General features: G+C 48.2%; 2 protein-coding genes across 2 annotated transcripts; one reads left to right on the forward strand and one right to left on the reverse strand.

Annotated features, from left to right (window-relative positions):
- Nucleotides 1-14,180: 14,180 nt before the first annotated feature.
- Nucleotides 14,181-15,419, reverse strand: LOC4801184 (dynein regulatory complex protein 9). The gene has a single exon (XM_001358279.4). It carries the CDS (start codon nt 15,313-15,315, stop codon nt 14,194-14,196), a length of 1,122 nt encoding a protein of 373 aa, XP_001358316.2. The 5' UTR covers nt 15,316-15,419; the 3' UTR covers nt 14,181-14,193.
- Nucleotides 15,420-18,450: 3,031 nt separating this feature from the next.
- On the forward strand, nt 18,451-22,556 carry LOC4801185 (AF4/FMR2 family member 4). The gene is made up of 4 exons (XM_015181582.2): nt 18,451-18,846; nt 19,070-19,132; nt 19,202-19,364; nt 19,468-22,556. The coding sequence occupies exons 1-4, from the start codon at nt 18,635-18,637 to the stop codon at nt 22,135-22,137; spliced, it is 3,108 nt and encodes a 1,035-aa protein (XP_015037068.2). The 5' UTR covers nt 18,451-18,634; the 3' UTR covers nt 22,138-22,556.
- Nucleotides 22,557-23,156: the final 600 nt, after the last annotated feature.

Genomic DNA, 23,156 nt, shown 5'->3' on the forward strand with positions numbered 1-23,156 from the left:
CAACGCGTTGACGTTGTCTGTGTCTTGGGCTCTCGCGACATTTGGGCAAATAAAGAGTACAGATATCAATAGCGGTATTAATTCCACAAATTCCATGTATTTGCTCTTCTCATGTACAAATATACGTACACGTACCTTTTTGAAAAACAAACAATGACGAGCAATATCCGATGTGAAGGCCAAGCGGTAGACCAGGCTTTACTCATATTGGGCCAGATGTGCTGGTCGTTGGTGGAGCGCCTGTCGATGAACTTCCTAGTGCTGTTGTTGTTGCTGGTGGTGCTGTTATGGTTGCTGTTGTTGTTGTTGTTGCTGGTGGTGGTGCTGCTATGGTTGCTGTTGTTGTTGTTGTTGCTGGTGGTGGTGCTGCTATGGTTGCTGTTTTTGTTGTTGTTGCTGCTGGTGGCTCTGTTGTTGGAATATCTACATCTGCTATTACTTTATTTGTTGCTTTTTGTATGGGAGCCCCCGTTGGAGCAAAAATTTCATTCGAAATTGGCTTCATTTGCTGCAAGCTGGGCGTACTCGTTGGAACATCGCCATCGCTGCCATCATCACCGCCACTGAAACTGCCCATTAGACTAAGCAGACCCTGTAAAGACGGAAAAACTCGCTGTTTATGCCTCCAGTCTACTCCTTGCTCTCGTTTTACCGTTCTAAATTGCTGCCAGAGACCGTCGACGGTATCTGTTGCATGTTCGAGTGCCGTATCTACTTCATCGTAAAAGCCTGATGATTCCTCCACGGGGCCACCGGCTGTTTTGTTGTGGCTGGAGTTCGTGTCTGGAGTGTCTGCAGTGAGGCTGCCAAGGTATTGCTTTATTCCGCCCATGAAATCATTGTCCTTACTGTCCGCCAGCTCAAAGAACATGCCACTCACAGGGGCAATGGAACCGATGCCGAAGTCGAGAACGGCCAGGCCCAAGCACATCCAGCAGATTAGCAGATTCATTGAATACTGTTACTTTTTCTTCTATCCGCCAGCTGCAAGCGGATCCGATCAAATGTCTAACGAGTGGTAGATACATTTCAGTTTTGTCTCTTGAGCTCTAGAGCTGATTTTAATACTGCGTGACACTGAATCTAAATGAAACAAACGGCTGTTTAAGCAGCTGACAAAAAGTCTTGACATCATTTTTTTGGTAATTCGGGTGACGCATGCCTCTGTTTTCTTCTAAATAATGATAACATTCTATGCCCAAACACGGTAGCTATCATTGGGGGATTTCCCTTTTGATCACCGCAAAATCAGATTTTCCAGCAATCTCTCATAAAAGCCATTTATTTGGCCCTGGATACTCTGTTCGGCAGAGGAGGACACCTAATTGCCTCTAATATCTCTGTCATTTGCACTTATGCCCCTCTCGCAGCAGCACTGCCAGCATTATGGCTTTGATCTGACTTAGACATATGCCCAAGATAATGGCAATGCCAGTGGCTGTGGCAATGGCAGTGGCAGTGGCAGTGCTGCACTCAACTTGGGGTGCGACTCGAGCGCATCGGGCTGTATGCAGGAGAAAAGCAGTTCAAATGCATTCATGGCAAGTGGAAATGGAAGTGGAGGGAACGCAGCCAAACGTTTTAAATTACTCACAATGAAGAGTGGAAAGTGGCACAAGGCGAGTGGCAAGTAGCTGATGACTGAGTCGGTAAAGGGCAGGAGCTGAGGCGTGACTTGAACAGCCAACCCTCCAACCACACCACACCACGCCACACCCTCATCGCCACCCACCCATCAAATGTCTGCTCACTGCCATGGATGTGTGTGTGTGTGAGCTTCAATTAATATGCAACTCGAATTGTGCGCGGCAAGTGCAACATCACGCGTCAGCAGAGTGATTGTTGAACATGTTAAGCACTACCTACAAACATACATACAGTCAATATCGCACGAGTATATGTATGTATGTATGTATATCCATTTCCTTTGTCATCTAATTAACTGAATAGTCCATTGAGTGGCGCATGAATACCTGTCGTTGCCACTCACTTATCGCTTATTTCAATTGATCAAATTTGCTCAAGGAAATCAAGCTCTGGCACAAAGGACCTCATAAAAACGAGGACCACACTAAACAGCCGTGTCATGGCTTGGCCCCAGCCCTGCAGCCCCTGATCTATGGCACTGCAAGTGTCACATAAATTACAAGCGGAAGCATCAAAATGCTGTCAAACCAAGCTCCAGCTCCCAGATAGAGGGAGTAATGTCGTGTCGTCTCGCCTCGCCTCGTCTCGTGTCGAGTCGAGTTGAGTTGATTCGAGTCGCGTCGAAAAAGGATTTTCATTGCCGGCTTCTGAGGGCAGACTTCCTTGCAGCAGCTACTTGACTTGCTTTTGGCTTGCCTTGGCGTTTAGTTTGTTCGCATTGGCACTTTGTCTTCATCAGAGAGCGGCGACGAACGGTGGCCACAACAAGCCCATCATAGCCATCGACTGGCGCATCATCGTCATCCTCATTCTCATTCTCATCGTTGTCGTCATCTTACATAGCATAGCTATAAACATCAATTTAGCAACGAAAATTGGTTTTCAGATAGCTCCCACACACACATACCCGTACACACAGTTATCCAGCTAGAGAAAAATTGTTTTTCACTTTAAGTGACAAGCAGCGAGGGCGACGCGTCGACAACTTTGTCGATGTCTTCGTCTTGCTTCTTGCTAGTCCTAGTACAAGTCCTTTCTTTTGTTTCTCTTTTTTATTTATTTGTTGTGTCTTTTTCGACTAGTAAATTTTCGTCATTGCGAAGCATTCGTGTGGAAAATAATAAACCAAAAAATGGAAGAACGACCGCTCTGAAAATGAAAGTGTGGCCGCGCATACGAGTGCTGCTGCATGCAACGAAAATTTTTTTTATTTTTTTGACTGATTTTTTCAATTGAAAAAACACCGTACCTTTATTGCTCGAATATGCCAGTCGAAAGCACACTTTTAACATTTTTTTATCTTGAAAACTTTGTAATGTCACCAACTTTCATATCAATTTCCTGATAAAACATGGCTTTTTTTGAGTGTATGTAACTATGATATAACTATAACTACCCACTATTTTTAGCATATTTTATGGACTAACTTTGATTTCCAATACTTTCGGGCGGGAAGGAAGCCCATTGTGGCGACATTGAAATTAGTTGGCAGGGCCCGGGGCAATGCCCATAAATTTATCATTGAATAACCACAGGCCAGGCCCCAGGCGCATAAATAAGACATTCGCGCCGTTGTGGCTGGTGCGGCCTGGCCAATGCGGGGGTTTTCTAACGATTAGATTGATTGAAAATTGGATGGTTGAGTGATGGCCTAAGCCCTAAAGCCACTCGGGGTGTCCATTCCCTGTCCATTCGTAGCAGCCGACAGGCATACCCTCCCCCTTTTGCTTGGAGGCGGCCCACGCCACTGTCGACCGAACCTGTCATAAACCACACACTCCACACCATTTCACTGGCAAGTTGTAAACGAACGCGTCAAAAGGGGAAATTATTTAAATTTATGCCCTGGGAAAATAAGAAGAAGGAAAAATTGAGTAAAAAAGAAGAGCCACAACTTAACGGAGGCTACGACGACTGAACGAAGTCGGGACTTGGGAATATGTGCCAAATGAAATTCGTTCAAACATTATGCAAACCTCAACAAATTGTCATTAAAAGCGGCAGCACACACAGACACACACTCAGACAGGCAAACACACAGACAGGACTAAGCCATAAACAGAGCCGCCATTTGCCTTTGGCCGGCAATATTTATGATGTGAACGACAAGACAAAATGGACTTCCGCCCGGCAAGAGAGAGCCTCATGCAGAATAAGAGAGAGAGGGAGAGAGAACGTATAGAGTGGCGGCTCTTTGCATTTTAATAGACTGACCCAAACGCTTTGCGGAACCACATGCAAAACGCGAAAATACAACCAACGCCTGCTGTATACATACATACATATGGATATGGATACGTGTTTGCTTGTGTGTTTGTGTGTGAGGTATTTGCATTGCAAATTTGCAAAAGTTTAAAAAATTTATGCGGCTTTAATGGCACCTGGCGACTGCAACCAGACCGGACCTAACCATACCACAGCACACCACAGACGCTCCCCGAACCGATCCGGCCTCACACCCGACCAAGACTATTCCCGGAAATTATATACTAAATAGCAGAATAATTTTTTGGCATTTGTGCTGCTCATTTTTTCCTTTCACCCAAGCCCGGGTCCTGGTCCTGGTCCTGGTCCCGTACCATGCCTCTTGTGGCCGTTTTTGTCGACTACATTAAATGCAAATTTATGCCTATTTGCTGCAAGAAACTGTAACGGAACCTGGCTGTTGCTAGCTGCTTGTTAAACTGGCATAAATTTCACTCGTACCCTAGCCCCCTGCAAGGCTGACAGTAAACGAGCCCCAACTATTGAGAGCATTTCATCAGAGAGCCCTGGGCTGGTGGGGTGTGGGGGGAGGACAATTTTTGGATGGTTCTTGTCTGCTGCATTGGCATTGGAAAAACTATGGGCCAACTATCGTGGCACTTGTGCATTGTGCATTTGGGGAATCCTTGCAACTTATTGTTGTTATCGCTCTTTGCACTTCTTTTGAATTCTTTCCTTGCCACTTGGCAGGCGAAACTCTTTGCAACTTGGCTAAGTAAAATTTATGTGCATTTTTTTTCGCTGGTGTCTCGTTTTTCCTGGCGTGTCCATTCTGTGTGTGTGAAATGTGTTGAGAAATATCCCGTTGGGCTGCCAAGAAATTTTTGGTTTTGTCTCCGGTTTTTATAGGCGCAGGCATTGGAAAAGCGTTAGCTACAAATAATTAGCCATTAACAATTGGCCAGGGCAGCAGCCCAGACTTTTGAGCGGTGCCTTCTGTTGCCAATTTTCGGATCTTTCGGGCTGGGTTCTGCAAAAGTTTACGCTTTATTGGCCTTGTTAGCTTAGCCCTTCTTCTCGTACTGGCTATGACTCGAACGAGTCTCTGGCTGTTGCAAGTTTTTGCTTGACGCGCTCAATAAAGCGATTTATGCTGCCACTGGCCCCAAAACTTTGTGAACTTTTGCCAACATTTGTTTTGTCTATTGCTTTGTACTCTGTGGCAGTTCCGGCAGCCTCGGCCACTTGCCACTTGCCGTTGCTACTTGCTACTTGCCACTCCTGGACGCTGCTCCTTCACTTATTAGTGCAGTTTATTTGCCTTAAGATGCTGCATGCGGTTTGTCTTTCGGTGCACATAAATCTGCGCGAGGCAACTTTTGGACACAGGCAGCAAATAAACACTCAGGGGTCATAAATCAGTGGGCGCGCTGTGTGCTCAGCTGCAACATGGCCAACATGACGTGCAACATGCACCACGACCACCAAAAAAGAAAAAACACGAAAATGCCACCCCATCACATGGGCCACAAAAAACGAGTGCTTGGAGTGTGTAAAGAAAATCGAAGGAGCTGGTGCTTTCTTCTCGTTGGCGGAGACGGTGAGGGGTGTGGCTAATGCAAATCATGCAGCAGCGACAACAGCTGCAAATGTTGGCCAAATTGCCCGACTGAGGCGGCTGGCCTGGCTAACAAGATTCCTTGGCATTCATGGCGCCTGCCCCCCGCCCCACACCTCTGCATAATTTATCATTTATTTGTGCTCATTATATTATTACCAGGCCACTGCGGCAGATATGAATAATTAAAGTGCAGGACTATACCGGGTATCCAGGCTAATTGAAACACATTCCGAGCCGCTCTTCGAAAGTTCGGCTCGGCACAAGGACATCGATGTATCCGGCACGTTTGCTGACACAACATTCAATATGTGTTCGGTATAAGTTCCCAGAACTACACGGACTGCATTTTATATTTGGTTTGGCGAGACTCCGAGCCTCGGCAAGCCTCGCCCATGCCTCCTGCATGCCTCCTCCATGCCTCCTCCATGCCTCCTCGATGCCTCCTCCATTTTGCATGCAGCTACATAAGTGAGCTCAGCAATCAACGCTCTAGTTGCGTCCTCACACTCCTGACAATGTTCGCGAGTGGCACCACACCAACTGGAACGCTGGATGTCATGTATGACAAAAATCGAACATTGATGCCATTGACAGACACAACTTTGGCCAGCAATTGTAATTGGTTTAGGTTTTGGGACAGGAACTACTCGCACTGTTACCGCGAGCGAGTTGCCAGTGTGCGTTAATTACCATGTTCGTGGCTTTCGATGGCTTCGTGATGGGCACTGGTGCGGGTATGTCCATGTTCCATCCATTATGCAGATTCTCCGAGTAAAGCGAATCATTTTGTGAGCGCAATGAACTCGTCGCCAGCGTGGACTTAATCAAATTTCGCAGCACAAAATACCAGCAGCACCAGCATCGAGCGGCGCGGCGTAGTGGGCGTTCCGGGCACGTTTTCCGGGACAAGCAACAAAAATCGTTGCATACTTTGGGGCGCGCTTCATTTGGCTGCTGGCTGCGGGCTACTGGCGAAACAAGAACTAAGTAGAGGCCAGGGCCAACGTTGACACACTTATTTACCAGCTGGCCTCGGAGTACACATCAAGCAGCAGAAGCAGGAGCGCCATGGTCACTCCATTCTTGTCGTTCCACTCTCTTTGGGGCTTGTTGCACGCTTCACGCTCGCCGTGGCACGCGGCGCATAAATCAATGGCAACGATCTTTACGTGCTGCTGGCTCAAAGTTTCTGCTTCAGCATCCGCCCCAGCAGCAGAAGCAGCAGAACAGCGTTACCACCCACTGCACGAGCACCAACACCAACACGCACTGGGCCCCCTTTTGCAATCTTTATTGCACATTGCGGCTTCCGGCTGGCGGATGCGGATGCGGATGTGATGTGGATGTGGATGTTTGTGCTTCATTTTAGTTGAAAATGCGGCATTAAAATGCATTTGGCTTTCAATTTACCCGTACTCGAGTAATATTTTCATTAAGTGGTTTCTTTTCAGTCATTTTGGCCACGTTCTCCACTCCGCAAAGACCCCAAAAGATGCTCGTATCCAGTGCTTAAGTACTCCAAATTGTTAATGAAATGTTAAATGGCTGGGAGTTGCCAAGGAGAAAACAAGTCGACGCCTGCTGATTGACCATAATGAGTCCGCAAGTTACGCAAACGCAACAATATAAATTAATAAGCAATTAATTATGACCTCTGTGTCTGCGGGGGCACTGGGCCAGGTGTTTGCCACATGTGGCATTAATTGAGATTTGGTCTCAACGACCAAGGCCAAAGGGAGCACAAATTCTCGACCAATTAACGAAGAAGAAACAATCACTGGCTTCGGCATCGGCATCGGGTAATTAGGACTAAATGAAGATGGTTGGGTTTCCTCTGGATTGTTGGCTTTTACCGAGAGTTAAGGACAAGCTCAAAGCCTGTCCTTGTGAGGCCCAAATTCCATGCAAACAAATTCATTAATTTCCACAGAAGTGGCAGAGGGCAGGGCGACAACCAATCGATGAATCGATACAAAAACAAATGTGTTTTAAGTGCAATGCAAATGGTAAGAACCAGCATCCGAAAAAATAGCCAGGCAGACAAGCAAACAACTGAAGTGGAACGCACAGATAGACAGCTGTTGATAACGCCCAGAGACACCCAAAACCCAAAACCCAAAACACTAACCAAAACCCAACAGAACTCTCTTCGACACAAACATGTGTAGAACTGCCAAATCCTCTGACTCCAGCTACCATACAACCATCCCATCATCCCAGCACCCCATTCGTATATAACATACCATCCGCCCAGCTGCAAATGCGCTTGTCCCTGCTGATCCCTTTAGCTGTTGAATTGCAAATTGTTTGTATCTGGCGTCAACAATTTGTTTTTTGCTGCTCGTAAGAGCCTTATGATGGAGTAATTTTAACTATATGATCTGGTTTGCCATCCAGACGAACACGATTCCATTAATGGGCTTATTGGGTGTCCGTCATCGGTTCTCGAATGACATTCAATAAAATAAGCTACTTTTTACTGGTTGAAGCCCGATGAATAATGGTTTTCAGGTGAGACTTTCCTTTTATAAAAGCAAACGAATCTACACCTGTTATTAATACCAAATGAGACTAACAGCTTGATGGCTTTTTTGCGTGTTTCTCGTAGATTTCTTCACTCAAACAAGCCACATCTTTTGGGAAGAGCATTCGAATATCGTATTGTTGGCTAAACTTAATGTTTCTTGCGTTTTTTGCCGACTCTTGCTCATGCACGCTGACAAAATGTCCACCCATCTGTCACGGCAGGCAGAGACAACTCTCCGCCAGCGGGCTGGCATCAGCAACAAGCATTCGAAAACTTAATTTTTTTTTCTACCCCAAACATGCAGCAATTTGTACGATTTCCAGTTGCAGTTTTTCGCCGCTTTCCAGTTTTCTCTGTTTGTTTGCAGGTTGTCAAATGCGTTTCGTATTTCGTTTGCCGCCCACCGCCACCCCAGGCTTGTTTTACACACATTTTTGCAAGAAATAAGAAACAAATTTGAATGCGCAGCAAATGGCAAATGAGCAAGTGCATTGTCAGTGCGAATTATTAATTTGCAGCAGAATACAGACAGAGAGAGCGCGAGAGCGGCAGAACAATGGCAAAATGGAGGATAAAGAGAGCAAGTGCCGCTTAATGGTGTGGCCATGTCGTTTAATTTTGTTCTTCATTTATTTCTGCGCTCTGGTCGGCAGCATTCCGTTGCATTGTGCGCTAAATACTTTGACGTCTTTTTTATGCCCCGCTTTCTGGTTTTCCCTATCTTTTTTTGTGTTTTTTGTTTTTTTTTATTTTTTCCACCCCGCAAGCATTCAAGCCATTTGCATTTACATATGCACATTGCTTGCTGCACATTGTATTTAATTAAAATTTGTTGTACGAGTAATGCTAGAATTGCCCGGAAATGCGGCCATAAAGCAGCCCTATGACAGCAGCAAGGACGATTCTGATTTAAGAGCGTACATATTTACACAGAGAAGAAATAATGGGAGTAGAACATAATTATATAACATACTTTCCTTTACAGATCAATTTAGCATACATTTCTACTATTTTTTAATGAATATCGTATACTAGATCGATCTCTCGTTATCAGTTTGAAATGAATGCAATTTTTTCCAAGTGTAGATATTACATTATGGCATTCGATTTATCCGTGTGTGTGGGTGTGTGTGGCACATAGTAAATAATGAATGCCCAAAAATGCAGTAATTTATCGCCTTGTTTATCTACCACTCATTACGAGGCAGGGCAGCAGAACCTACCACAGCAACGAAAATCTGCATAAATATCAAATGTAGATTTGTGTTTGTGCCATGCCCTGAAGGCTCTGTTCTGCTCTGGTGTGGTCCGGTATGGGGAAAACCACCATTGCGAATGGCGATAAGCAATATTCCGTTTTGTTAATGGCCCCCTGCTTGCTCCAATTCAATTTGTGGCAGCACTCCCGAGTGCACAGCACCCCTATTCCTATTCTCATCAATTTTGTTGGCCAAATGCAAATACCAAAATGATAGGCAAATATTTATTGTGCCTGGCATAATGAGTGGCAAATCTAGTTTTTGGCAACCATGTCAGGTAGTTGGCCAAAAGGGAAGGAAGTCGGCCAACTGAGCTCGGTCCAGGATGCTGTCACTCCACTCGGTCGCCATTTTGGCATTATGCATGCCAAACAGCAGCGTCATAAGCATTAAAACGAATGTGCCGAAAAGTATAGACTATTTAAAATTTTAACTCAACTTTATTAGCTCCAAAGGAAATTTGTGTCATTTGTATGTATGCGAGTACATATTTCTGGGCGTTTGACTGTGCCCCGGCTTTGTGCCATTGTTCCACTAAGCAAGCAGAGCTGTGGCTAGCCACAGATGCAAAAGGGGGTAGCTAAGTACCATTGAACCATTATTAAAGGTCCTTGAAATAGTTTCACGAGAGATGCTTCTATTCAAAAATACTCATAAAAGCATCCTATTCATTGGGGTTATCCTATCGGGAAATTGAAAATATCCAAAAACGTATTCGATTCGGGTTTCCCTCGGGGAAAACACTGTTATAGTCGAGATATGGCATCGGTGGAAAGCAAAATCAAACCTTTCGTAAATGTAATACCTTTAGACCCCGTTTTCCCGAGCCGCTGCCATCTGTACACTCACACACACCCAGATACACACACACAAACTAACACATTAGGCGGCATTTCCTTTGGCAAAGTTGCTTGACTTCATTTCGGGGCTGCCGACACAACGGAGACGACAACAACATCATCGGCAGCAAACAAATAAACTGACAGACACTCGTTTCCGGTTTCAAACAAAACAGACGCCATATTTAAAATTCCAAACGGGCACCCCAGCAACAAGAACAACATCAGCAGCTACACCAAGAGAAAATCCACGGAATGTTTCTGTTGAAAATTAGCAAAGATCGATAAAGTCAGTTTTAAATTATCTATAATTTCTTAAAACATATCCAAAAGGATATGTTATTATTTTAATATTAATTTTTAATGATGAAAATACAAATGTCGATTATTTTATCCGAGTGTACAAAAAGCAGCAGCAATATAAGCAAACAAACAAATGAAATAACAGAATATTGCCGTTTGCTAAAAACTTTTGCTTTGCTTTTTGAAGTTATTTTTCCCATTCTGGTGATGCCAGTGGCACTGCCAAAACAAAGAATTCAATTTAGTGGGCCGTGCGTTGATTTTTGGATGCTCCGTGGACAGGTTCAATGAACGGGACATTATACCCCACGGATCCCTCGAATGCGCATAAATTTGATGCTCCCGGGACTCGAACTAATTGTGGAATTATGCCAAGCAGAAGAGAGGCATGCGGAACGGATGGAACGGGAAATCGGAGCGAATTCGAGACTCGCAGCAATTTGACAGCAAATCGAGAATGTGCTCAAGGAGAGCGGCTCCAGAAGCATTCAACTGTTTGGCATTTGTCGTACACATTTCCCCAGCCGAAAGCTGAAAGCCGAAAGCCGAAATCTGAAATCCGAAACTTGCTGACCGGTGGCCGTGACTTCCGTGCACCAGAAATGGAATGGAAGATTTATTTCAGATTCGCCTGACGAGATAGAGTTGTGGAAACAGCGATGGCCCCGTCTCCGGCCTCGCACAAAAGACACGTAGGCAAATAAAAACGCCATCTGAAGTTGTATATTAAAATGATTTATGTGCCCAACATGCTGATCGGCCTATAAATGGCATACATGATGCACTAATTTCATGAAAAATGCAAGGAGAAAACGCAAACAAAATAAAAAATTCAATAACTGAGAAGAAGCCTCGAAGAGAGGGCCTGTCTATGTCTCAGCAGGCAACAAACCATTGGGTATAGGGTTTTGCAATCATTTTATAATGAACAAATTCTTGCTGACTACTCGAATGATGAATGGGAGGGGTATACGCTGGGTATTCATTCGTTTTTCATGCTGCAGACTGCGCCTAGGGCTGGCGGAAACCCCTTCAGCTTCAGGGCATTAGAAAAAATCTATAAAATCGCTGGACCCGTCAGGCCGTCAGGGCGTCAGGACGCGCCACCCATACATGCCAATAAAATATTTTATCAAACGTACGTGCTGCTATTAGAGACGCCCCTGGCCCCTGCTCCCATCACACGCACGCATATCAAATGACGGCGTTGATGTGTTGAAAGCCCAGACGGGAGTTGAAATCGAGTGTTGTAGAAGTACGAGTGTGTCTGGGTGTGTGTGTGGGAGTGGGAGTGGGAGTGTGGGCCGGGGTGCGAGGGGAGGCAGACAGTCAACCCTTTTTACGGCTGCTGCTGGTCAGGGGAGCACTCTGGCATTCGGTCTCTGGTCTCCGGTGCTCCGTTTCTCCCGTCCGGCTGTCCGGTCTCCCGCCTCCGGTTACCCCAATTCTCTTGCTGGTCTCTGATTATGCGTCGTGCGGCCATAAATTTATATTGAAAGACGTGCGCTGTTAATCAAATTAAAGTGTTTGATTAAATTTTAAATAAAAACTCGAAACGGTAAGCGTCCCCTCATTTCCCCAATGCTGCAGTCAAAAGTGCAAAATGAATATAAAAATGTAAATGAAAATTAATTTAAGAACACGTGGCGTATGCGCAATATTCAATTTATGAATTGCGCGCACAATTATTAATTAAATTTTTGTTGTTCTTCTGTACGTGTGTGTGTGTGTTGGTGTGTGGGTGTGTATGGGTTGTTATGAGTGGGTGTCTTTGAACGAAACTGACACTAAAAGGTCACTTGGCTATCCAGAGGCTAAAGAGAATTTCCAAAACGTGTCGCAAAGTGGCTCCGATATTCAGATATTTTGAAGACTAGCTCCTGCTTTCCGCTCAAGTGCTGCGTGCTGCAGCACTTTAAAGCGCTTAACGGGCCAACTGAAGTTAAATAACAATTTCACTGCTCATTAACCCTAATTTGTATGTAAATTTTTGGGCACCCCAGTTGGCCCTTTTGCCTCTCATCACCGCTCCGCACGCTTCCCACCTTACCGCCGGGGGATCCCAGGGGCCAAGAAGTTGCGTGGCGCTTTTTAAAGGATTTTCCCGGCCAAACGCCATTTTGTATGTTTTAAGTAACGCACATGACACAAGACTGGGGACGGGGGACAGCCGAATGGTCGACGGGGGAAAGTGCTTCGTAGCCATTATGGAACGTTGCCTTCTTCAAGTTGCAAACATTGTGCGGTGTGGTGCGGTGCGGAGCGGTGTGGTGTGGTGGAGGGGGCACATGCAAAGTGCAGGAAGCATGAATGAGTTGGCGATGGCCCAGGCACCACGACCAACACACAAAGCGCCTGTATCTCAGGCAGGGAGGAGGGAAGAGGGAGATCATTCATACCAGAGATAGCCAGAAAAACAGAAAAGAAAAATGATGGGGAAAAAGGCGAGAAAGATTGTTTGCCTGTTGCCCTCATTCTCGCCTTGGTCAGCCCCATCTTCCATTAATTCATCCGCCGCCAAGCAAACAAAAGGCCTCGCCACACCAAATGGACTTTCGCCCAGTCATTATTGGGTTGTTTCTGTTGTTTTCCCAGGGACCCAGGCGACAGCTATACGAAGGAGCACGAGCACGAGTAGTAGGTGCAGGGGCATGGGCAGGCACTGTGTATTAAAACAAAAGTGAGTGCATGTGCAGACACTCGCCACGAGGGGGCAGCCAGCAGGAGCCTCCACCGGAGGCTGCAAATGGCAAACGGCAACTGGCAAACGGCAAACAAGAAATGACAGCATCGCAGCCTTGGTGCCATGCAAATTCAATAAATTACGGCAACGACCATTAATTATATTTTAAATTGCAATGTCCACACACACACATACACACACACGGAGACAGAGAGAATGAGAATCCAGAGAGAGAATCCCCTGGGAAACTTTTGCTTTTGTTTCTTGTGCGGCCCGCTGATCGCGAAAAAGTTCCACTCATTCAATGGGCAAATTGTCGCAGTTTATCTCCGCACGCACCGGGAAAACAAGCACCATCAGCCAGCTCCCCCTGCCACTGCTGCACCGCCCAATTCCCACAACAATTCCGTTGGCCATGAAAGCGGCCCCAACAAATAAACCACTTTGGCCATTTCCTGGCATAAAAGATAAATAAACACACAGGAGTGAAGGAAAGCGAAAACAGAAACGGACACAAAAGGGAAAAACAAAATAGCTCCAGCTCCAGTTGCCGATGCAACTCCAACTTCAGTCCCTGCCACTTCTCGGACATCCCCGAAGAGCCCCGGCACTCACCCATCTGACCATTATTATCGCCTCGGCGAAAACAATGCTCTGAGCAGGAGCCGGAGTCGGACCCGGGCCCGGACCCGGGCCCGGACCCGGACCCAGGCCAGATCCCGTTGACAATGGCAGCATGTCATTAAGGCCGACGTCAGTAGCTGACCGCTGACGTGTTAACTGCAGAGCGTCCAACTTTTAATTGGTTTTAAGTCACAAGTTAATTTCCATAAAGCGGAGAGAAAGAGCTGCAAAAACTACCACTCAAAGTGCACAGAGAGAAAGCACTGTCGAGCATTTTATGAGATGCGTTTCTCATGGCAGATCCATTAAGTTTTATGCCCACTTAAGGCTTTCCGTCGATTGATGGTAAAGTTCCGTTTACAGGATACGTTTTCCAACGATACTCCGGTGGATACCCCGCAGGAAAAATGCGTCGATTGAAAATGTCTCATGTATAATTTTATTAAAAATACATTATTCTGTATCGTTTCGCTCAGTGTTCTCAGTTACTTCTTGCCCTTGCCGCGTTTGCCACGCTTGGGCTTCTTCTTAAATGGTCCCAGGCCGCGCCGCACCATCGTGCCCCGCCACCAGGCCTGCAGCTTAATTGCGCACTCCATGCGATGCACCTGCAGATCCAGCAGCCGCTGCTCCTCGTCTTTCTTGGCCTGATACTCCTGGACGAACTCCATCCGCTCGGCGTAGACCTCGCGATGCCGCTGCAGCAGCTTCTGCTGCTCGAGGATCCGCAGCTCCCAGGCCTCTCCTTCCCGCTCCACGCGGCGCATGTCGCTAGAGTAGCGCCCCTGCCAGTCCTTGATGCGCTGCCGCAGCTCCACGATCTCCTGCTGCCGGAAGGCCCGCAGTTCGCCGCTGACCCGCTCCTCCCGGGCCAGACGCTGCTTGTAGTCCAGGATATCGCGGAGGTAGGCCCGCTCGGCGTTCTCGCCCCAGATCGTAGCCTGTGCGATACGACCTGCTTCCCAGCGCTGCACCAGATTGTACTCAAGGTCATTGACCCGCGAGACGCAACGGAGATTGTACTTGGTTTCGGCAGTACGCTCTGCGATGTCCTTCAGCTTAGCCTGGCAGTCGCGCTTCTGCTTCTCCAGCTCCTCATTGAGCTGCTTCAGTTCTTCCGTGGCTTCCTGCAGCTGCTTGACTGCCTGCGACTCCTCGCTGTTGTTGCCACTCAGAGCACTGATGGCTTGATCCAAAGTCATTTCCTCTTTTTCCCCCACTTCACCTTCTGCTTTCTCCTTCTTCGGCCTCAATTGATCCATGGCTGTCTCGAAGACCGTGCGAAGGGCATCCATATCCCGCTCAAACTTCAGGGCATCCAGCAGGCTCTCGTCCAGCTGATCAGTCTCGTCCTCTGGCTTGCCCAAGAGCGTCTCCAGGCGTGGCAGCATTTTGCCGGTGATCAGGACACGCTCAGGTGGAGGCTTTGGGTCCATCGATGAGCTGCGGCGTCTCCGCAACGATGCCGGCAACGACAGAGGCTTCGGCGCGGTCAGACGCTGCGCCCGCTGCTGAAGGACCAGTTTGTCCAAGGTGTCCTTGTAGCTGCGCAGCAGCAGCAATCGCCGCAGCTCCTCCGCTTGCTCCTCGGTGTATCCTCTTAACATTGCAACTGAAGCGGATATCTTTTATCCATGAGTGTGTCCACAGGCCACTCAATATGACTCACTGTAGGTTGGCCCGGCAACTGTTGCTAGGAGAAGCAGCTTATAAATGTTTGCCTTTCGATTCGAAATCAGATTTTCCCGCACCGCTCCCCAATGCCCCCGACCATCTCTGCCCCTGCCACTGCCACTGACTCATGGAGATCCCAAAGAGAATGCCAGGGTTCAGGCGTCGGCTTGCATATTTCATTGCTGTCATCGTCCTCGTTGCTTACGTGCAAAAATGCCGTACCAACTGCTTCGTCCCCGTTATTGCACAGAAATCGTTGAATTTATTTGCCCGGCTCCTGCTCTTTCTCTGGCTCTCTCTCTGTCTTGGTTATCCTTGGCTCTGCAGTCGCTCCTTGGGGTTCGTTCACTCCTTGGTACATGTAAGTATGTGCCCTGTGCCCTGTGTCCTGGCTCCGCTTTAACCCCGCCATGGGTGCCGGCTTATATGTTTAACCCAATAAATGCCGCGCTGATTGCAAGTTAAATTATTGGCGCGCAGGACTCACAGGACTCCCAGACCCGCATTACAATTAAATTATCGCATTAACCGCCAAACCTGCGCGGCGGCACTGCTCCTCCGCTTCAACGAATCGCGGTGCTCGGGCCAGGGCCAGAGACTTTTCCCAGCATGCCCGCAGCGACTGTTTCAACAAAAAAATACAACAAGTACAGGGACCTTTTTGACAAAGAAGGTCATGTATAGACCAAAGGGTACCCTAGGAGACAACGAGCAACTGTTTTGACGAAGTTTAAGAAAATACTTCGAGCAAACGAAGGAAGTTCTTTGGTAAGCTGATGGCAGAATGATACTCAAGGTCTGAATGTTCCTTCGAATCAGTTGAAGATAGTTGAAAATACACTTATAAAAACGAAACAGCTAATCTGTCCATCAGTCAAACAGCATTTCGGACAAAGACTTATGTATAATATATGATTAGCCAACTTGAGCCCCATGAACCCGATATATCCTAAGGGTAATAGAGCATTTTAAAGGCAACCGCAAGTGGTGGTCAATGCACCGACAGGGTCTGCGACCCGGCCGCTGTGAGAAATTGCAGGGCCGACATTAATTTAATGCCCGCCAATGTCTCGCACACACACACACACACACAAGTGGAGAAAGAAAGAGAACTGAAGAGAGAGTCAGTTGCACACACACACTCATGTGGCGACGGCATGGGGCGCTTTTCGCACTTGTCGGTCGCTTCTGCCTTTAGCTGCCATTATTTTTAATAGACTCGAAAAGAAAAGTTTTCAGTTTTCTACTTCATTGACTGCAAATCGGGAAAAGAAGCTCTCGGGTCGCGAAATTCCCAAGCCATTCCACGCCACTCCTTCTTCGTCCCTCCCTGAAGATGCCAGCCAAAATTAAGTGCCCCGAAAAAGAGGACGCTGTGCAGCGCCTGATAAGCATACCCTCGAATACACACACACACACCCACTCAGCCAACCACACACATGCAAGGTTGCAGCATAAAGTCATACACATAAATTCTGTGCTGGAAAAATGGTACCGATGGAATTTTCAATTTCCATTTAGAACCCGCAGCCAATGCAAATGTTCGATTATGACAAACTTTTCATTCCACTTGTATTCCAATATCTACTCCTCCCACTCGAAACTTGGGGTACTATTAATAGCGCCAAGGTCTTGCCGCAAATTGCTTTCGCTAAATAATAAATACGCAAATATTGGCCGCCTTGGGGCAGGACCTCAAAATGCTTGCCACATATACATGTATGTATAATGGAAAATCAATCGGTCGTGTCTGTGGCTCTGTCAACGCTTGCATGTCGCGGAAAAGGCGAGCAAAAAACCCTTTCCGCAGTGTGCATTTTCCGTACTTTTAGCCGCCGCTTAGCGACTGCAGTGGGAGGAGAAATGGCCGTGTGTCCTTGTCGCCTGGCAACAAGTTTCAAGTCCCTCCCGCTGAAGGTCAGGGCTGGTGGCTAGCAGGGGGCTCAAAGATGTCTCCCAGCCTGAGAGGTAATTTTGTGAATGATTGATGGCTAATCAATTGAATTCCCCAAGGCTGACACGCGTATTTCTTAGGATTTAAGCTTGAAGCTGGGCTGGAATCCCCACCAGCTACGACTCTGCTCTACACTGATACGTTGCAACGTGGAACCGCTGTGATAACCCGCCGCACTTATGACATGCCCCTTCCTCCCTCTCGCTCACTCACTCTGCCTCCCAACCCATCTGGCCTACGTTTGTTATCCCGTTACATGTAAATCACCAAAAAATTTTATATTGCGGCCCGCAACCACGACACCGTGACAGCACCGGCATATGCCAAGCCGGAGCAGGGGGTCAGAGGTAAAGCCAGTGCCAGTGGCAGGGCCAGAGGCAGAACCATAGCAGGACACGGAACTGTGTGTGGCAGTGGCAGGAACAGGGAGAGTGGTCAGTGCTGTCGCTGGGCAGGAGATGGTGATGCCTGCCAGCGGTGTGTGGCGGTAAGTGTGCGAGTCCTTGCTGCTGCTGTCTGCGGCCGGCGGAGCGATAGACGCCGCTACCATTAATTCACATTCAGGTGCCGCACGCTTGGCCGAGCAAGTTTTGGTAGTGTCGGGACTGTGTGTGTGTGTATGTGGGAGTGGAGATGGGGGAGGGTGCGACAACAACATGTGTTTACACTCATCCGGAATAGGGTTGGAGGATGGGTGATGTGGAACTCCGACTGTCCCTGAATGAGTGAAGGAAGCTGCGGTCGCTCGTGCAGGCAAGTCCCGTGCAATGCATTATAAATGCCATGTGTCTCGCCTTGGCCCCATCTACCGAGGACTCTTCACGTTTCCTTGTTGTATGGGGGGGCCAAAAAAAAAAACAGAGCCAAAAGTTAAGAATTGTAGCCATGTAACTGACCTACTTGGCCGCCTGTGTAATTAGTGGAAGCGTACCCCCTGGAACAATGGAATGTGGAATTCATGAGGCGAAAAATCGAAAGTTCCCCTCTCGCAATGCGCGGCACATTGGGCGAGCCCGAACCCCAGCGGGAAATCAATAGCAGCCGCCGCTGCCAGTCCTGTCGTGTTCCTATGGCCAATGCCAAGCAACCACCGAAAAAACTAAATAAAGGAACCAAACCATCAAGAAACGGTGGCAGTGGCAGCCATGACAACGTGCCTCAACGAAACAAAACAAATGCCAGGCAGAGAGAAACACACACCACCAATCGAACACAGGTGCAAGAGTGCGAGTATAATGCGGCTATTCAAATACGAGTAGGGTTCCTTTAAAAATAGAATCCACTGTCGCATTTATGGCATGGTCCCGTGCCAAGCGAACTGTGTCAATGAGGGAGAGTGCCTTTGGCCAGTCGAGTCGAGGCAACCAAAGGTATCGGTTCGAACCCAGAGAGTCCAAGAAAAAGGCCAAGAAGAAGGAATACCTCAACAGTCAAACACCATGTTTCCGCAGGCAGAGCTGGAGAACTACAAGCTGCAGGTGGAGTTGCTTCAGGAGAAGCTGCAACGCAGGTGAGAGGGTGAACTGTTACCGTAATTACAGCATACGAGGAGAGTCTACTGTACTCCTATGACGGAATACAATATGGCCTGCGGCTAGTCACAGGCAGTCCCTCCTTTGAGGAAGACAGCTTTCCATAAGCTTCTCGTTCTGTCTGTTCGTTCACAAATAACATTCCACTCCACCATATATATTGCATACATATGTACATACGACTATTTCCCTTTTGCATAGTGAGGATAATCGCCAACAGTTGGAGCACAAGTTGGACAAAATACTTCAAAAGCGCAGCGACCTGTAAGTAGCCTTTGTCATTGCCTGATAGTGTGCCAAAAGCCGAACCCAACCGCATCGCATCTCCCATAGCGACAAGTCCGTGCGCCTCAAGAGCCGTCAGAAGTACCAGGAGTTTCTCGAGGAGCAGACCGTTCGCAACGAGCGGAACAAGAAGCTCATCCATATGCTGGAGCGGATTGATGAGCAAACCGTTGCCATGTCGCAGCGCAGCGAGAGGCTTAAGATGATGAAGGTAAACCCTCAATGAACTCCAGTCCAAAAGTCAATCAATAATAGAGTTCTATCTCCCTCTCTCTCTCTGTCTCTATGCATCCCTTTGACATGTCCATGTGCAGCTGCAATATCAAATGTACTTTGCGAAATTGGTCCAGAATCAAACATTGCGTTGCATACAACAGCAGGCGACGCAGGCGACGGCCCCAAGTGGCGCTGGAGTTGGAGTTGGGGCAGCGGCAGCGGCAGTGGGTGGCGGCATGCCCATCCAAGTGCTGGTGCCACCCCAAGCAGCAGCGGGCATGCCAACACAGCCAATGGCTGCAGCAGCAGCTCCTCCACAATGGACCCTTGCCATGGCCACACCCACACATGGGGGCATGCTGCTGACGCCCCAGTTCGCAACGCCAAGTGCAGGTGCACCTCCTGGCGCTCCTGGTCCCATGCCCATGCCTCCGCAGGGCCTGTACTACCCAGAGATGTATGGGGCCACGGGAACAGCTCCACTTGGCACCTCCAACTTGTTCGATCTGCGCGCCACATTGCGCGCCTTTGATAATGAGAATGCCGATTTGCCGGAGCGCATGACTCACTTCAACGCAGCCACATCCAGCCAGGCTGCTCTGACAGGCGATTATCAGGCAGAGGCGAGTGGCAGGGCCACACCGGCATCGGCATCAGCATCAGCAGGAGGTGGAGGTGGAGGTGGAGGAGGAGCTTCCACGACAACATCCAGTTTGGTGGCAGGCCAAGACAAAGGTGCACGGCAACTGAGCAGCACATCCTCGACACTGGCAACATCGTCGTTGACATTTGATAAATTGCCAAAGACGTCCTCCTCGATGACGTTAACGGAGATGCCACTGACGACTCTTGCATCCACTGCTGTCGATGACGTTGGCGGGCAACCGCAAATGGCAGGAGCTGCAGCAGAGAGAGGCCGGGAGATGCGTAGGAGCTGGAGTCGAGAGCAGGATCACGAGCACGAGGGGGTGGCAGACATGGCTGCCTGGACAAATTCACGCGTGACTAAAGTCGAGTATGAAAAATCACCAACTGTCGTTGGCCATAATGAGCCCGGCCAGAGACAGCCCCATCCACAGCAGCAGCAACAGCAGCAACAGCATCACAATTTTGAAGCGTACTTTGGTGAGCTGAAAATCGATGAGCCCTGGCAGCCAGGAGCATCAGCATCACCATCACCATCACAATCCATGGGACGAACAGCCAGCCCGGCCGGAGACAGACGCCAACAAAACGTGCGTCCCGGTGAGGGGGGCCATGCAGATGGAGGTGAGGGCATATCCGTGGGAGCCAAAGTTTGCCTCACCAACGATTTGCTGGACGAAGTCATAGCCAGTCGTGCGGCACTGGCAAAAGCAGCGGCTGCGGTTGATGAGCAGCTTGCGAGAAGTAATCAATTGCCGCCGCCAGTCGGCAACAACGAACACGCGGCCGCCGCCGCCGCCGTCGCCTCTTCCTCCTCGTGGAACCCAAAGCCCGGAGTGTCGATTGAGAATATTGAAAATGCCATTTACGGCGAACGTTTGACAGGAACTGCGACAGGAGCAGCATCCCCAGCAGCAGTACCGGCAGAACCTGTGACACGAGCACCAACGCAGGGATTTTTCGAGAATTTGGGAGCCAATACATCTCCGCAAGAGCAGGCAGACCAACACACACTAGAAAGGATAGAGGAGGTGCAGAGGGAGAGTCAGCCGGAGCCAGAGGTCACCGATTATGGCCAATACGATGCCAGCAGTTATGGCGAATCCAGCGAGCCCATATACGCCAGCATTGATTCCGCCAGCCAGCAGCAACAGCAGCCACCAGGCGCACCGGCAGAGCCGCTTTATAGCGAAATCGGAAATCCCACAGACTATCAGCAGTATGCAACGGATGCCAGTGCAGAGGCTGGAGCTGGAGCTGAAGCTGGCGCTGTAGCAGGACCAGAAACAGATGCTGCTGCTGGCGGTCCTGGTGGTGCTGATGGCGACGAGGCGGGCGCAATGCAACAGGAGTACTCCAATATTGATTACGGCAACTACGAGGCCGGACAGTACGCGGCCGGCTATGATCCCAATGCCTATCCGGGCTACATATACGATGAAGCCACAGGCCAGTACATAGCCGATCCCAATGCCGCTCAGTACGCGCCGGATGGCAGCTATGCTGGGCAGGAATACGATGGCAGTGCCGCGAACTACGACTATGGGTCTTATGCCGAACAACAACAGCAGTCGCCGCAAGAGGAACTGCAACAGATGCAGGCACAGGTGCAGGAGCAGGGACAACAGGAACAGCAGGAACAACAGGAAGCGTATCCCATGACCAATGACAATGGCCAGAGTGGGATGGAACTGGAGCAGAGCCAGCAGCCCCTGGCCATCACTCCAGCTGCCATAGCACCGCCCGTCGAGACGAAAGTGGAACCAACAGCCGCCATCACAACCACCACACCCGTCGGCGTCGCCTCAAAGCCTGTCAAGCCCACGTCGATACTCTCGACGACAGACAAACAAGCAGCGCCTAATGATGCGCAGCAGCAGCAGCAGAAGAAGAAGAAGCGCGTTAATTTCGTTGACAGCAGCGAAACGGATGATAGCTCAAGCGCGAAACCAGCCCCGGCCGCAGCTTCAGCGACAGGCCCTGCCCCAGCCCCGGCCCCGGCCCTGGGTCCCACTTCTGGACCACCTACAGCAGGAGCAGGAACTGGTGGAGCCACAACCACAGCCGCAGGCGGCAGCGAGAGTGATTTCGATTTTTCAACGGGCAGCGAGGCGAAGAATTAGAACAAGCTGAAAACAGTTGGAGCTCTAATTTGTTGCCATTTGGGTTAACCAATGAGCGCCCAATCGCGCGACCCATTCAAAGTGAACGAACGACCGCCTCGCCTCGATTTATAGCCAATGCATTTTTCACTTCACTTCCGCAAAAAAAAGCTGCAAATCAACGAAAAAGAGAAAGCTTCAAAGCCAACAAAAGTTCTCTCTTTTGTGCAGGGGAGAAATGCTAACACAAATAGTGGGACAGCGGAAACGGAAATGGAAGAAACTCAATCAACACCAAAGTTGCTGTTGCTGTTGCTGTTCGAAGGAGGCAGCAGAAAATTCAAAAAAATATCTGACAGTTGCTTAATTCAATTATCTTAGATGCTTGAAAATGAATATAAATAAATATTTAGTCAATCAATTCAATTTTGTTCCCTCAAGGCTTGAACATACTTGACACATTTTTCATGTGCGTATACGCAATGTACAAACGATACACGGTATTTGTGGAGTTGAACGATATTCAAGGGTGTTGTATTTGTATGTTTAGATTCAAACACTATTAGCTACATATATTCTCTAACACTAGAATCTGTGGGCCTGTTTATTTTTCTTTAAAGAACTCATCATTGTATTTCCTTCGTTACCAACAATCTCGTTGGCATCCAAATCCGCTTAGCTACAATTCCATTTAAGGATATTATTTACCTATCCATTGATAGTTATCTAAGCTATTGTAAGATGAAGAAAACAAGTTCCATAAATTTTAGATTCATTGTTTAAATGTAATTCAAACGAAATTACCTTCGGCAGATTTTCCAACTCATTTCGACTGATTGTGAGAGAAGTAAATCCGCTTAAAGGGTATCCCGTAGTCGTGATAATAACCATAGCGCTCTTTTACTTGTTTATTACATAACGCACACACACAGGCAATGGCCTGGGAAATATTTCATTAACGACATCGGTAATAAGATCAGCAGCTGTTGCTGCCAGGCCCGTAATTTATCAAAAGTGCAATTGTCTTTGCAGCGGGGCTC

The sequence above is a fragment of the Drosophila pseudoobscura genome, chromosome 2 (genome assembly GCF_009870125.1).
Source record: "Drosophila pseudoobscura strain MV-25-SWS-2005 chromosome 2, UCI_Dpse_MV25, whole genome shotgun sequence".
In the NCBI taxonomy this organism is placed as follows: domain Eukaryota; kingdom Metazoa; phylum Arthropoda; class Insecta; order Diptera; family Drosophilidae; genus Drosophila; species Drosophila pseudoobscura.